Raw genomic sequence first — 15056 nt, 5'->3', positions numbered from 1 at the left:
TTAAATTGTATACTCGTATACATAAATGTAAGATAGAATGCCGAGGTTTTCGTTTTTGGAGTTACATGAAATCAGTTGTTTATGGAGAAACTATAAACACTTGAGAAGAACTTTAGTAGCAGGTTTTAAATGCTGCAAAGTCATTTCGCATTAAGGATTTATACTTTAAAATAAGACAATCTTTTAATAAACGTGTTGATAAATGTATTGAAGTTAGAGGTGGATATTTTAAGCAATTATTGTCAAAATATTTTTTTACTAATGTTTACTATTTTACTGTTCATTACAATTTTTAATTCTAAATAAACCCTTGTTTTTGACATTTCTAAATTATTTTAATTATATCAACTATTAGCATTGGAAGTTTCAAAGCCAAATATCTCGGAAACGGTGCGAGACAGCTACTTTCATAAAGTCTACCTTTTTTGTGTAAAAAAAGTTGAAAAATAAGAATTTGATACCAAAGACGAGATACCTTTAAGTACAAAAAAGTTATGTTGTTTCCAACACCTTCAATCTACGGCAGCTGCGCCCTCTATGAACTATAACCAAAATGTGAACAAATTTCAATTCCTCTATCCAAAGAACCCCGAACACCAAAATTTTGTGTAGATATTTGCACTTATTAAGAAATAAATGGAAGTAAACTAAAATAATATTTTACATTTAACACCCTGTACCTCTTTAACTATCAACTTTTGGACTAAGGTAAGTTCGGCTAAATCGCAATATTTTTGCTTCGGAAATCTACCCATGAATTTTGGCCCATTACCTCGGGACCACCCTGTATATATTATGCTAGTAAACAGCAATACGCGTTGTCGTACCAGAAATAGGCTAAATCTGTGATCAAGCCTATGCTCACAATACACAATGCTACTGACTGCCATAAAAACACGTGCCATATACATACGCACAAATGACAATGATATGCACGGTCAACGTCCTGGCAAAAAATCTGGATTGTTCACCGGCACGCCAGGTCGACAGAGCAGGCATTAGGGTGCCGCTAGATACGTATCGAATAAATTGATCGATGCGAAGCTTCGTACAATATATTGATTAGTAAACTTTATCAAAAGTATGTGAAGAAAAATAGAAACTGTCTTTAAAACATTAACTTGTTTAGGGCGATTTAAAAAACTCTATTCCTGTAATTCTGAGCGTCGTTCGTGTGCTCAAATCCTTCTCTCCATGTTTCTGCTGCAAGCTGTCCATTTTTTAACGATCGACCCAGTTCCCCACGTTTTTGTTGTATTCATTGGGCCACCCCGTACCACCCGAATAATCCATCTCCCCTTTGAAGAGCCCGAAGGTGGAACAAATTATATTGAATTGCAAATTAAAGTCGACGAGAGGGGATTAGTCCACGGATATTCTGCATAAAAAGTCCGCCATTCGTCAAAGTCAACAAATACACCGAATGGGTTCAGTGCTGTCGGGAAAATAAGTTTGCGAACCGAATCAATTCAGATGCTAAATTCGAATTGGCTCGGATTTACTTGGATATATTTAAAAGCGGATTGTTGGCTAGACGGCATCGGATCCTATTAACAAAGATCTGTACGGATTGTGTTATTATAAGGACGGAACGATTAACTTCCCGTATTAATACAGAAGTTTGCTTGAATTTTTTGTTAATCAAATTTTGACATTTGAACAAAGAAATTGCGGCTTTTTATTACTGCCTCGAACCAATGAACTTGAAAATGTCCGATAATAATTTTCTGTATTAGCTGTTAAATTCCAAAATTGTTGACAAGATCATATAGTTTCAGTCGAATACGTCTATTAAATTCTATAACTTTTATATCCATGATTTTCTCATGAAAAATTAGTTTAACCTTCAATTAACCTTCAAGGACATCTTAAAAAAAGCTTTGATCCTAGATTCCGACATAAAATTTGGTGCTGTATCGGTTGCTAGCATATTAAGTTGACCTTAGTTCGACCTTGGAAATTTTTAGTGAAGGTCAAATCCAAGGTCACAATCTAATTTGTCAAAATCTTACCAATTTTGCTTGAAACATTTTCCTCTAATTCTAATCGAATTTGCCGAGATATTCAAAGCAAAATTAATCTGTCGGAAAAATTTTCTGATCTATAAATTAGACGTAAAATTTGGCGATCTATCGATTACTTGCATAAAAAATTCTATCTTCAAGTCAATATTTTCAAGTTAACCCTTGAAACTTAAGATTAAATACAAGATCACCAACATATTGGTTTCTTAATGTTTTACAACTTTTACCTAAAAAGTTATCAGAGGGTTCAACTCCTTTGAGATACTATACAGTCATAATGTCATTAATTTTAACCGCGTATTCGGAAGGCCTAATAAAGACAGAAAATCGAAAAAAATGCGCTGCGCAGGCGGACAGAGTACACGGCAATCGGACGTTGTAGCGAAACAGCTAATTTCCTAGTCGTCGTCTCGTCCAGTTTTGCAATTGCTTTCAAAATCAAAATGCAACGAATCTCAACTTATTTTAGGCATATTTGTCATTTTAAATAAGTAGGTACCATACAACTCTGAAAAGTAATAAGTTACACAATGAAGTATACATACTACAAACTGAATAATTACCTTATTGAACATATTACTCAATACTAAAACTCATATCAATTATAAAACAGTAAATAAAGTTAATAATAAGTATTAAAGTTAGGTCCTCGATGTAGGTCAGTCAAAAGGGGTTTAAATAATGATTTGAATTTTTTTTTTTTTCAGCGTAAATATATGCATCAAAAATTTTTTAATGGCGTATTCATGTTCTACTCATTTTTCCTATCTTCCCTTAAAATTAATGACATTATGACTGCAACACCCTATACATATAATGAAATTGAATTAAATGAATAATCTTTTGTGGTCGTTTTTAAATTTCAACACTTGCATCTCAAAAACTATCGATCTATGTACCTATATTTATTAGGGTGGCCCAAAAAAACGAATATTTTTTTTTCGTGTCTCTTGTGAAAATATGTTACTTTATTATGTTTTAAGAGCCCTCTCAAAAAATCAGCTCAAAAAAAATTTTTTAGAGGTAAAAATTTCCAAAATCGTAAAAAATTTCTTTTTTTTTAATTTTTTCTCGTTATTTTATCATTTTCTAGGTTGAAAAAGTCTCAATTCTGAAAATTTCAAATCGACATTTTAATTTCTAAAGGCCACTCATAATTATTTTAACTTTAAAAGTAGTGTACCTAAAATGTTTTCGAGTGACCTCTAAAAATAAATATCAACGAATTAATATGTTTTTTATTGAATTTGTTGAACAAAAGAATAGAAATAAATCACGAGACACTTAAAAAATTTCTCGGGGCAAAATTTACTACCGCAATGTGAGTATCAAAAATTTAAGTGTCTCGTGATTTATTTCTATTCCTTTGTTCATAGGATTCAATAAAAAAAATTATTACTTCGCTGATATTTATTTTTTAGAGGTCGTTCGAAAACATAGGTACACTACTTTGAAAGTTAAAATAATTATGACTGACCTTTAGAAATTAAAATATCGATTTGAAATTTTCAGAATCAAGATTTTTTTCAACCTAGAAAATTATAAAATAACGAGAAATAAAATTTTAAACAAAAATTCAATTTTTGACGATTTTGGAAATTTTGAAAAATCTTAAGCGACCTCTAAAAAAATTTATTTTGAGCTGATTTTTTGAGAGGGCTCTTAAAACATAATAAACTAACATATTTTCACAAGAGACACGGAAAAAAAATTCGGCCACCCTAATATTTATGTTACATTTTTAGTTTAAAATCACTCAAATAATCTTACTTTGTCAACGTACTTAATTAAAGCCAAGTATAGGTAATTTTCTGTAATACAGAATGTTCTCTCAATATCTATCTAAATAGAAATAAATTCTTGAAATACAAATCAGTGTAAGCCTTTTTAGACAACTTATTTGTTTTTGCTCTGAGCATCAGTCATTGTCTTAAATTTGTGAATGTACTTTTCTTCTAGGAAAGGACTATTTCGTCTTTTCATATGGTTTTCTTATACTTTTCGACAGTAATTGGTTATGAGTCATTCTCTTAAACCTAGAAATGTACTTTACGTTATTTTTTTCGGGACTACAGTTAGTTCAACTCTTTAGAGACTTTACTCCCATAATTTGTTTTCGTATGACTTCTAGAAAATGATAGTCATTTTCGTATTTTCATATGGTTTTCTTATGGTTTTAGACATTAATTGATTGTGAAATTTACCAAACTACCCCTGAAGCTACCGGTGACACCACCACTAAAGAATTTCTCTTTTCCAGTGCCACTATTTTGACTTCGAGGAGGAAATTGATTTCCCAACCGGAAGCGAGTGCCTCGTCGACGTGGATCACAGCTCGTCGTGCTCCATCCAATAACCAACAAAGGCTGATAGTAGTGTTTCTCTGAACTGTTGACACGTTAGGGGTAATCCGTGTACTCTGATGGAAGACACCTTGTTTTTTATTCTCCATAAACTAAGTGATTAGACGATAAGGATGTTTCACAAGATGACTTATTAATGTTAAACGATTAAAAGAATTTGTACATAAAATTATTAATACGCAACGTGGTGCATGTGGACACACAAAGCTAGAGCTAGCTGGGCGTAGCTGAGAGATGTTCGTTAGCTTGTTAGCTGAAATGAATGTAATTGTTTCCATGTTTCTATCTACACAGTCGGTTAGGTAAGATATAGAGGAATAGCGAAATTCACAAAAAATTGAGATATCATATTAAACGATATTTTTGTACAAAAAGGGACATCTTAAAGTTCTAGACGTTTTAGATCAAGGGTCGGCAACTGGCGGACCGCGGTCCAGGTCCGGACCGCGGAAGGTAAAATACTGGACCGCCAAAAATGTTTTGAAAGTATAAATTACTCAAATAAATTATTTAAAAAATGTTTTTTTTTACGTTTGAGTGCCATCCTTATCATTTTTTCTAGTATTTTACAATTGTGTGAGTGCTTTGAGTTCTTAATGGTTAGTAAGCAGATTAAATTTGAGTTTAAATGAAAATTTGTAAGGAATATAAATTTTTTTCTGGACCTCGTTAAAAATTTTTAAAATTATCCGGACCGCACCTAAAATTATTTGCCGACCCTTGTTTTAGATCATCACTTTAAAATTTTATTGTTTTTACTTTTATATTAACTGTTTCAAAATTTATAAACTAGAGCGTTGTTTTTAAGTTTTAATCATAACATCAGGAGGTTGCCTTTTGAATCATTTTCAACCAAAAAGCGTTAATGAACAACTATTTTTCGATATACACAGTGTTTACGCTTTAAAAAAATGTTTCCAAACTTGTAAAGAATATTTAAAATGTAAAAATTTAAAATGGGAAAACTCGCTTGGTAGAAACATTTTTTGCAATTATAATATTCTTTTTGATACCTACAGACTTAGCACATTGATACGTTGAAAACTTTTTTGGGACCACTGACTCCAGCAACAGGTCTGCCTTTGTTTGTACGTATTGGTGCAAAATTTCTGTATATCGCCACCGTAAATTCATTCTTACTGTTTTGACGGGCTGCTCAAGTTTGCTCAAATATCTTTTTTTTTTCGTTGAGATATCACATGTTAAATTTTTAAGTTTTTCAGTTTTTTAATAGACGAAAATCTACTAAGGATCCCTTAGACATCAAGCAGTCGATTGCAATTCAGAAACTTCATACCCATACGGTTTGTGAGTTTGGAGTTAGTGGGCTTGGGGTTTGTAAGCTTGGAGTTTGTAGGTTCGGGTCTTATGGGATTGGGGTTCGTGGGTTTAGGGATTATGGGTTTGGGGTTTGTGAGTTTGTGGTTTTGGAGTTTGTGAGTTTGAGTTCGTATGTATTGAAAGTTTCTGAGTATGAAGTTTCTGAACTGCAATCAACTGTTTGACGTCTAAGGGATCCTTAGTAGATTTTCGCATATTAAGAAACTGATAAACTTAGAAATTTCAACATGTGATATCTCAACGAAAAAAAAAAAAGATATTTGAGCAAACTCAGCGGCATTCGAAAGAGGGAGCCTTGTACTTTTAAATTATATGTATTTTTTTTTAATAATAGATGACATTACTACATAACCTCAAATATGACGAAAAACAATGTTTTTTGCACTTTTAGGTTAGGATATCTCAAAAATTTGACATGATAGAGCAATTCTGCTGCCAGATTCAGATTCAGCACACCAAAATCCTTCGGGAATGCATATTAGTGTGTATGCTTCTTGACCCTTGTTGACCTGTGAATCAAAAATACAAAATAATAATTCATAAAAAATTGTATTTTATTTTATCTTTAGAGCTATACCTTATCGCTATATCTACTAAAAGTTTACAAGACTATCATTTTTTGAAATTTTGATGGTTACAGTGTGCAGAATATGAATATATCAATGAAAAAGTCCTATTTTTTGTATGAAATTATTAAATAACACTCAAAAACAATTTATAGCAGAAATTTGTATATATTTTTTAAAGCTGCGTCTTCTCACTATCAGTCTTTGTCAAGGATGATAGAATTATACAAAAAGTACAAGACATTTCTTTAAATAACTACATTTTTTAACATTTTCAGTATATCTGTGTATCAGATATGTGTTTTTATATTAATTATGTCTAGATATATCATTTTTGGTTTATTTTAGATAATAATTAATATTAACTAGCTGAAGTTAGTGATCTTATCTGTGAGATTAGATATCTTTTGTATACCAAGATTTGTGGTATCGAGGAACATTGACATTATTTGATACATTTTTTTAGAAGAAAATTCACTGAACTTGTTTGAATTTTAATTAATTCTTTTAAAATATAGTAAAAAAAATACAAAAGCCGATAATAAAATACAAGTTTTTAAAAAATGGTATTAGGGTAATTCCATATTTGTTTAACCCTATACAACAAGCTTATGTTAGCTTTAAAATATAATAATAAGTAGGAAAATATGTGTTATTTTCATCACCCTAGACCCCATTAGAACGTTCTGGTTTAAAAGGGGTCTCGAGCAACAACCCCCTGAAGTTACGACACATACTTAAAAACACCCTGTAGAATGGCGTTGCTAAGTTTCACTAAATCTCGCTTTGTATGCCCACACACCTTAAGCTGCTCTTTAATTTATTTTTCCGTCTATCTCTCCCAATTCCACATCATCAACATTTTTTTGTACTTATATTTTATTTCAATAAATTTTTGTCCTGTTTCATTTTTTTAGCGCAAATTATTTTAATCTAACTGAAATTATCCTTGAAAAAACGGTTTTTAATACAATTTAGTTTTAGTTGACAAAAATGATAGTTTATAAGTAGCGTATTTTTAGGTCTCACAGACATCGTGGTGTTTCACATGGCCTATTTTTAAATTTACACTGGCATAACTCTTGATTAAAGCAATAAAATTGAAAAATTATCATTTATATTATAACGATTTATTAGTTCTAGTCTCAGAAAATATTATTTAGATATATGTGTGTAGATAATATTCCTAAACCATTCATATGTTTCATTGTCCATTCAAATGTGTTATCAACCAATAAATTTTATTTTTTTATTTTTGTACCAACAATGTACTATTATTTATGACTTTCCAAACTCGAGCATTATCTGAAAAATGGCTCCCTGTTTCTTCATTCTATTTACTCTTTCCTCTTAAATTTTTCATAAACCAGCTTCCCGAACCCAATTTATTATGTGTAATGTATCCCATTTTTCTTGGCTTCTATCTAGGTTAATCTATATATTTTAGTTTTACACGTATCCTATTAAAGAAGATGTAGGATGTCGTTAAATTTCTTTAACGTTATTCTCTGTTTGTAATCTGGGTTAGAAACTGGTGTAGAGATTTCCTAGAAAATACGAGGTTTGCATTATTTATATACCTATACCTTATCTATTTCTTACTATTTTTGTAATAGACAACGTTGATATATAAAAATAACTTTGGTCAAATTTTATATCCAAAATGATGAATCATTTGGAATTTTTTATTGTTCTGATAATATTCTTCAAAAGACCAAATTAGGCATCTATTGAGCATATTGCAAAATTTAATAGGCCTTATTAATCATATTTTTAATTTGTACCTCATATCCACAAATCTTTCACAAAAAAAATTCAGAAAAGTATTTCATGAGGACATATTCACATGTATTTACAATAATATCTTGTTTTCATTTCATAATTTCCAGAAACTTACACATTCAATCGAGCTTTTTCAGATATGTAATTAGTCGTAAGGAGTATTATTTAATGTTAAAGATTCACATGTGTATATAAACAAACTGTTAAGCACCATGTTTGTAACAAATTTTTGTTTTTCATTACATTTATTAAAAGTCTTGTAAATTCTATACTATTATTTCCATTTAATAAATCTGTAATTTAAATAAACAATGAAATATTATATATTAAAGTATTCAATAAAAGTATTTTTAATGAAACCTGTTTTAATATTTGGTAGTAGTTATATAGTTATAAAGTCAAAGTTATCGAAACATGTCACTTCAAAATTTTGCAACGTTTATCTGACACATTTTTCGCTAAACCTTAATTTTGCGGGGTCATTTTGGTGGAGATTCAGAAATAAAACAGTAACCTTCATGTGACCTTGAGGGTTAAATGGACCCCCACACATGATACATCAGCTGAACGTAGATTTTCCGCTCTCCGAATCCGGAGTAGAAAATAAGGTTTTCCATTTAAAAAAAATAAGTTGATCTTGAAATGACCTTGAAAATGACATTCAAGGTCACAGACAAGGTCACGACAATTTGTGCTCCTTGGGGACCAGTAACGTTCATCTTAACCATTTTTCACATAATCATGTCCCATGGATTTTAGAAGGGGTGGACGGGTGGTCTGGGACACCCGGTATATGTAAGTATTTGCATAATAGTATAAAACAAAAAGGGGCAGTGTCTATTTTTTACACTAAACGCTTCAGAGGGAACTTACTGTAAAATATATAAAGCCCGTACAATATTTGTTGAAATAAAAGTCCAAGAAAAAAATAAGCCAATAAAGTTCTGTTATCGAAAATACTGTAACAATTTACCGCGGCTTGGCATACCTTGAAATTTTGCGCGTTATTTGTGGAATATTAATACCTATATAAACACGATATTCTTAGAATGGGAATTAAATTCCTTTCTTTGTTTGGTTAAATCCAAGATTTTAGTGTGTAGAATCCACAATAATTATTCCATATACTTACCATTACTTATGAACACCCTACATAAAAAAAAACAAAGAGACTGTGCCTTTGATTTAAAAACAAATGGCAATTGTATGCCCGTTTAAATAATATTTTCAGCACCAATTATCCGTGAATTTAAAAATGTTTTATAGGTAAATGTAATACAGCAATAAATAAATCAAAGTTTCTAAATTACACTTTACACCTGGTACTTTTTTTAGGTGAGATAAAGTCTTACTTGTTTCTTGTCGTTAGCCTCTTTTATTCAGAACTTATCTCGTTCCTAAAAGTTTCAGAAACGTTATCAAGATAAGGTCCAAATTACGCGTTAAAAGTTACCTTCACGCAAAAGACGAATATTTTTCTTTAGATCCTTTAGATACTAATAAAGGCAAGTTTTCTGTATACACTTTATTTCTTACGATTACATCCTATACTCGTACACATTTAAAATATCACACAGGTATTTGCAATTTTATAATATACAAAATATAAGTGCTGAAGGTATTCTTTGGTGCGTTTCATAATTACAAGTACTTATCAGTAACGTTAATAGGCCTATCGTACATTAACCTCCCATTTCTCTGCAAATCTAATAATTAAGGTTAGTTCTGCCTCAGTTTTGGCTACTTTAGAACGAATATGTAAGGAGGGTATGACTAGGTTCTTAATCTATCGATAATAATCAGTTCGTAGACACCCTGTCTTATTAGGATTGTAAGGGACACGTGAATTTACGAAAATATACAGTGTTGTTACATTATACTTAGGTATATGGTAGTTGTTATTTCTACACTCTTTGTTACATTTTGGGTAATTAAAAATAATAAGTTCATCCGTGTCGCTCTAAAAATATTTGTCAAGTATGGAAACAACTTTGGGAATCTCGATCGCTTTCTAATCGAAATTTTCAAAGTGATTCCTACAACTGATATATTGAACATACTACAATGGTCAAAATAAATGCGTCATTTGGACTTTTCTATACCTAATTCTCAATCATTCTAACAGCTTGCTAAGAGTATGAAAATATTATATTGGGTTACACCACTCGTATATGTTATTTAGTTCATTGCACTAACTAATTTTAAAGTTTTACTCACTATTTCTAACATATTTACATACAGAGAGTATCGACACTGAGATATACTCTTACATGTAGTAAAAGTGTCGCATAATAGAATTTCGATAGTTTTGTACGAAGATAGTGGAATTGGTCTTAATACTCGTTACACAAATGAAACTGACTGTAAAATTGTTTACCATTTTGCGCTTCATTATACAGGATGTCTTAGGGTGAAGGCCCATTAGAATATTACAGAGACCACTTCGTTTTGAATTTTGAAAATTTGGGCCCTGGGGTTTTCGGGGGAGCTCTCTTTAAATAAGATAATGCCACTGTTGTAGCACTTCCGGTTATACCGGAAGTTACCATGTACTTGCTTATTTTAACTGGAACGCCCTGTATATTTTTGCATATTTCAGAAATGATTATTTTTCACACCGTGCAAGCTTAAGTATCGATATTTGAAAGGGAGATAGTCCAGTTACTCAGGGTTTTTACCTCCGAATTCTTTATAACTGAACCGATTGACGTGAAATTTTGACTGAATGTGGGGAATGCTTCAAGGAACTTATATAGTGCCGAAATGTGCTTTTGCCCTGGGGGTGTTTCCCACCCCTTGTTGGGGGTGGAAATTTTTACGCAAAAATGACCACAGGAATCGATAGAGGAGTCAATTTTAAGTAACAAATGTTATATAAAGTTTTTTGGATAATCCAATACTTTCCGAGTAATTCGTCATTGAAAATGTTGATTTTTTACTGAAAAAGTGCTTGTTTTCGGACAGTTTTTTGCAAATAACTGAAACCATTAGATTTAACGAAAAAGTTGTAATGAACAAAAAGAAAGGTAATAAAAAACAAATCGAATGGCATTATTTTGTTTTTCTCCAAGTGCAATATAAACCGAGTTTTAAACATTATTATGTGTTAGCTAAAAACTAAATTGGAACCAGTTAACGTTAAATAACGCCAAAACCACAAATATTAGGAAAAAATCTATCAACTATCAACCTTTTTTAAAGTACCTTGAAAAATCTTTAAAATGAGCTGTTTTAAAAGTCTTTAGAATCAAAATTAACGGAAATATGATCGAAATAACATGATAATCTCATTTTTTTTGAGAAAAAATTAATAAACAAATCAGTGCCTTTGGCGACAGAATAAAAATTAAATGCAATCCATTTACAGATTTCTTCATTTATGTTCTAACAATATGTTCTGGGTCTTTGGCTCACTTACAAAGCATGATTTCGAAAAAAAACTTCATTTTTGAAAATGTTAATTTTTCAAATTTTTGAAATTCGATTTTTACGCTGTAACTTAAAAATTAAAGGGTGTACGAAAAAATACAAGAGTAAAAAAATTTAGCTTTATTTTTGCTGAAGATTTTGCTTGCAATTTTTATTCCTCTAAAATTAATATTAATCGAGATATCGCCATTTTAAGTTATCATATGAATGAGAGAACCACCCTTTTCGAGCCCTTTAAACCCTTCAAACTTAAAAATGAAGAGCTTAGTCCTTACAATTCCCTGCAAAATGAGCCTTTGTGCGATTGAAAATCTTAAAAAGTAAGAAAGTTATCATCAAAAAAATAAACACGTGTATAGGTGATAATTTTAGGAAAATTTAGATCAAACAAGAATTTTTAAGCATTTAAATCTTTTTTGTATATATACGTATTTCGACACGTGGATATCTTATGTAATTCGACATGTGGAACATGCTCCGGCGACAACTGCCTAAATTCTCCTCCAATCATCGAAGAGAATAGCAGTGACGACGAATAATCATTTACATATAATTATAATGTTTATAATGGGAAAATAAAAATTTATAAAATATTCTTAATTTTGTGTGTATGTTACCGGCCAAACCCGATTTTAGGACAAATTAGTTTCTCCTAGGCCAAACCAGTTCATCCTTTATGCGATAGGAAAAACCGGTACAGACTAGGCTGGACTGGTTGAGCCTAATATAAATAAGTACACTTCAGGATAAACAGGTTTGGCCTAATCTATTCTAATTTTGCCTAGTCAAAAATGTTTAAGCGAGTACGTATCGACACCTGTGCATGCGGGAAATCTCCCGATCGTATTTCTCACGCCCTGCGCGCCCGCCGTCTCTTCACTTGCCCCCCGCTTGTTGATTTTAAACGCTCATTCTGCTTTGAATTGAGGACGTGTTAGTTGTTACGTGTTATTGTTATAAATATTAGTAAAAGAATATAACATTATACGGTTTTATTTTGTGTTATCATGGATGAGCCTTCTACATCTAGTAGACAAGCCGATCAAAAACAGTGGAGAGAAAAGTTTTTAACAGAAATTTTGGAAAGTGAAATTAAAAAGTCTTCTCATTATAATGTGTTGTCATCAGATAAATATTCGGAACTGGTTGAACAAGTGGAAGACGCTGAAAAGTCGGCAAAAAGGACACCATTACAACAAAGACGACTGAAACGGTTTGGTGTGCTAAAAATTGGAGATGTGACAAAACTTATAGCGCGGGAGGAAGGGAATATAAAATACTATCTACAGGCTGATGAGCTTTATGATGTGATTGATGCAGCTCATGGGGCGGTTGGACACGGCGGACGTGACAGGATGATAGCCGAGACATCAAAAAAATATGCTAATATCAGAAAAGAGATGATAAGCCTCTATTTATCAATGTGTGATGTGTGTCAACAAAAGAAGACAAAAAAGAAGAGGGGATTAGTTTCAAAGCCTATTCTTCACTCTGAAATGAATAGCAGATGTCAAGTGGATTTGATCGATTTTCAGACACAACCAGATGAATAATTTAAATTTATTATGGTTTACCAGGACCATTTAACAAAATTTGTTCTTCTGCGTGCGTTAACATCTAAGAGAGCAGCAGAAGTGACCTACAACCTGAATGATATATTTTTAACTATAGGAGCGCCGTGCATTCTCCAATCTGACAATGGTAGAGAATTTGTTAATAATGTGATTAGTGAGCTCGCTTCTCTTTGGCCAGAACTTAAAATTGTGCATGGAAAACCAAGGCACAGTCAAAGTCAGGGTTCCGTTGAACGTGCTAATCAAGATATAGAGAACATGATAAGTTCTTGGTTGAAGGACAACGATTCAATGAAATGGTCGGAGGGCTTAAGATATGTCCAGTTCATGAAAAACCGCGCCTTCCACTCAGGTATAAAACAATCGCCTTACAAGGCCTTATTTGGGATTGAGCTTAGAGTAGGGCTTTCGACTTCATCGTTGCCGCAAGAAATAATAAATGACATTCAGGATGAGGACGACCTTAGAAAAGTTATCGAAGATGATTCGAATTGTAACCAGAGTGAAGATGGTGATGGTGGTGTTATGGAAATTGACACACAGAACATTCAAGAAGCTAGAAAAGCGGCGGCAGAAAATCTTGAAAAGCAAGCAAAAAAANCACTAGATGCCTTCATCTCAAAAGAGTGACAGAAAATCGCCCGTTTTTTTACAATTCGCAGAAAACTAAATAGATAAAAATATGTTTTTGGTCTCAAATTACTCGTCGTAAAAAATTAAGATGAGCATAGCTTTTAGTTTTTTGAAAATTTTCAAAAATCAGCCCTACTTAGGGGTTGAAAAGACGCCCAAAATGAAGAATTGAATATTGCCAATAAATATAAAAACTATTAGCATGTGAATTTTTCTATCGAATGATTCTTGATACAAAGAAAAATTTATTCTCACGACTGAAATAAGCATGAAATGAAAGCAGAAAATCCACCTTTAAGCGCACTCAGGGAGTGGAATCATCCCCAAAAATAGAGAATATCAGAAATAATTGTAAAAACTCCAAAAAAAAATATATTAAGATAATTCACATGCTAATGGTTTTTATATCAATTGGTAATATTCAAATTCTTCATTTTTGGCATTTTTTCAACCACTAAGTAGGAGTGCTCATTTCAGTTTTTTATGACAAGTAATTTGCGACCAAAAACATATTTTTATATATTTTTATTTTAATTTTCTGTGAATTGTGAGAAAACGGGTGAAAATCACAGGTTTTTTGTGGTCACTCTTTTGATTCTTACTAACAGTTTTGTGTTTTAAAAAATTTAATATCTGTTAATACTCGTATTTCTATTAAGTCAATTCAAATATGCTCCTGTATTGATAGTAGGTACTTTTCAACTTTTAATATCAAAAATATTAAAAAATATATAAAAAAATCAAAATAAAAAATTTACAACTAAAAGTTCTATTCAATCAGAGACAAAACAGGAGTATATTTCTAAGAAAAAAATATTAAAATCTGACCATGTACTGTGAATATATACAGGGTGAGTCAGAAAGAATGAGTCAACACTAAGCTGGAGATTCTAGATACCAAAATATTACCGATAAAGTTAGGCGACCTAAGCAAGAGTACATTTTTTATGTAGAATTGAACGTTCTTTTAGATTTTTAACTTTTCTTAAGCATAGCTCAACAAATAAAAAAATATATGTTTATATTTACCTAAATAATATGGCGAAACTAGCGCCCTCTAGAAGCAAAGTCAAAATAAGCTTCAAATTCGTAATTCTCACACCAAAAAACCCAATACTACCAATTTTCAGAGCCATGCTATTAAAACTTTCTCAATTATTGAGAAATTTCAAAATAAAATTTAAACCTTGAACACCCTGTATTTCTTAAACCATCAACATTCGTATAAGGGATGATGAACTCAAACGTAACATTTTGGTGTTTAGTATCTCCAGCTTCCAGCTTATTGTTGACCCATTCTCTCTGACTCACCCTGTATATATAACTATACACATGAAACCTATT

General features: G+C 31.6%; 3 protein-coding genes across 3 annotated transcripts in view; all 3 read left to right on the top strand.

The window, feature by feature from the left end:
* LOC108907844 overlaps positions 1-4380 on the top strand; it is a 70006-nt gene extending 65626 nt beyond the window's left edge. Inside the window, exon 5 of the mRNA XM_018711664.1 lies at positions 4285-4380. Within this exon, the coding sequence (XP_018567180.1) occupies positions 4285-4380 (96 nt within the window). The remainder of the gene's footprint in view (positions 1-4284) is intronic.
* An 8132-nt stretch (positions 4381-12512) lies between these two features.
* Positions 12513-13058, top strand: LOC108907830 (KRAB-A domain-containing protein 2-like). Its single transcript, XM_018711646.1, has one exon. It carries the CDS (start codon positions 12513-12515, stop codon positions 13056-13058), a length of 546 nt encoding a protein of 181 aa, XP_018567162.1.
* Positions 13059-13070: 12 nt separating this feature from the next.
* Positions 13071-13709, top strand: LOC111691368 (KRAB-A domain-containing protein 2-like). Its single transcript, XM_023454063.1, has one exon. The coding sequence runs from the start codon at positions 13071-13073 to the stop codon at positions 13707-13709; it is 639 nt and encodes a 212-aa protein (XP_023309831.1).
* Positions 13710-15056: the final 1347 nt, after the last annotated feature.

This window comes from Anoplophora glabripennis, unplaced genomic scaffold, assembly GCF_000390285.2.
Source record: "Anoplophora glabripennis isolate ALB-LARVAE unplaced genomic scaffold, Agla_2.0 scaffold224, whole genome shotgun sequence".
In the NCBI taxonomy this organism is placed as follows: Eukaryota; Metazoa; Arthropoda; class Insecta; order Coleoptera; family Cerambycidae; genus Anoplophora; species Anoplophora glabripennis.
Note: the sequence above shows the minus strand (reverse complement) of the source record. Positions and strands in the feature narration are given on the sequence as shown.

Bases quoted from the DNA above. Each gene is read 5' to 3' on its own strand.
- LOC108907830 (XM_018711646.1), top strand. From the start codon at position 12,513: ATGGATGAGCCTTCTACATCTAGTAGACAAGCCGATCAAAAACAGTGG.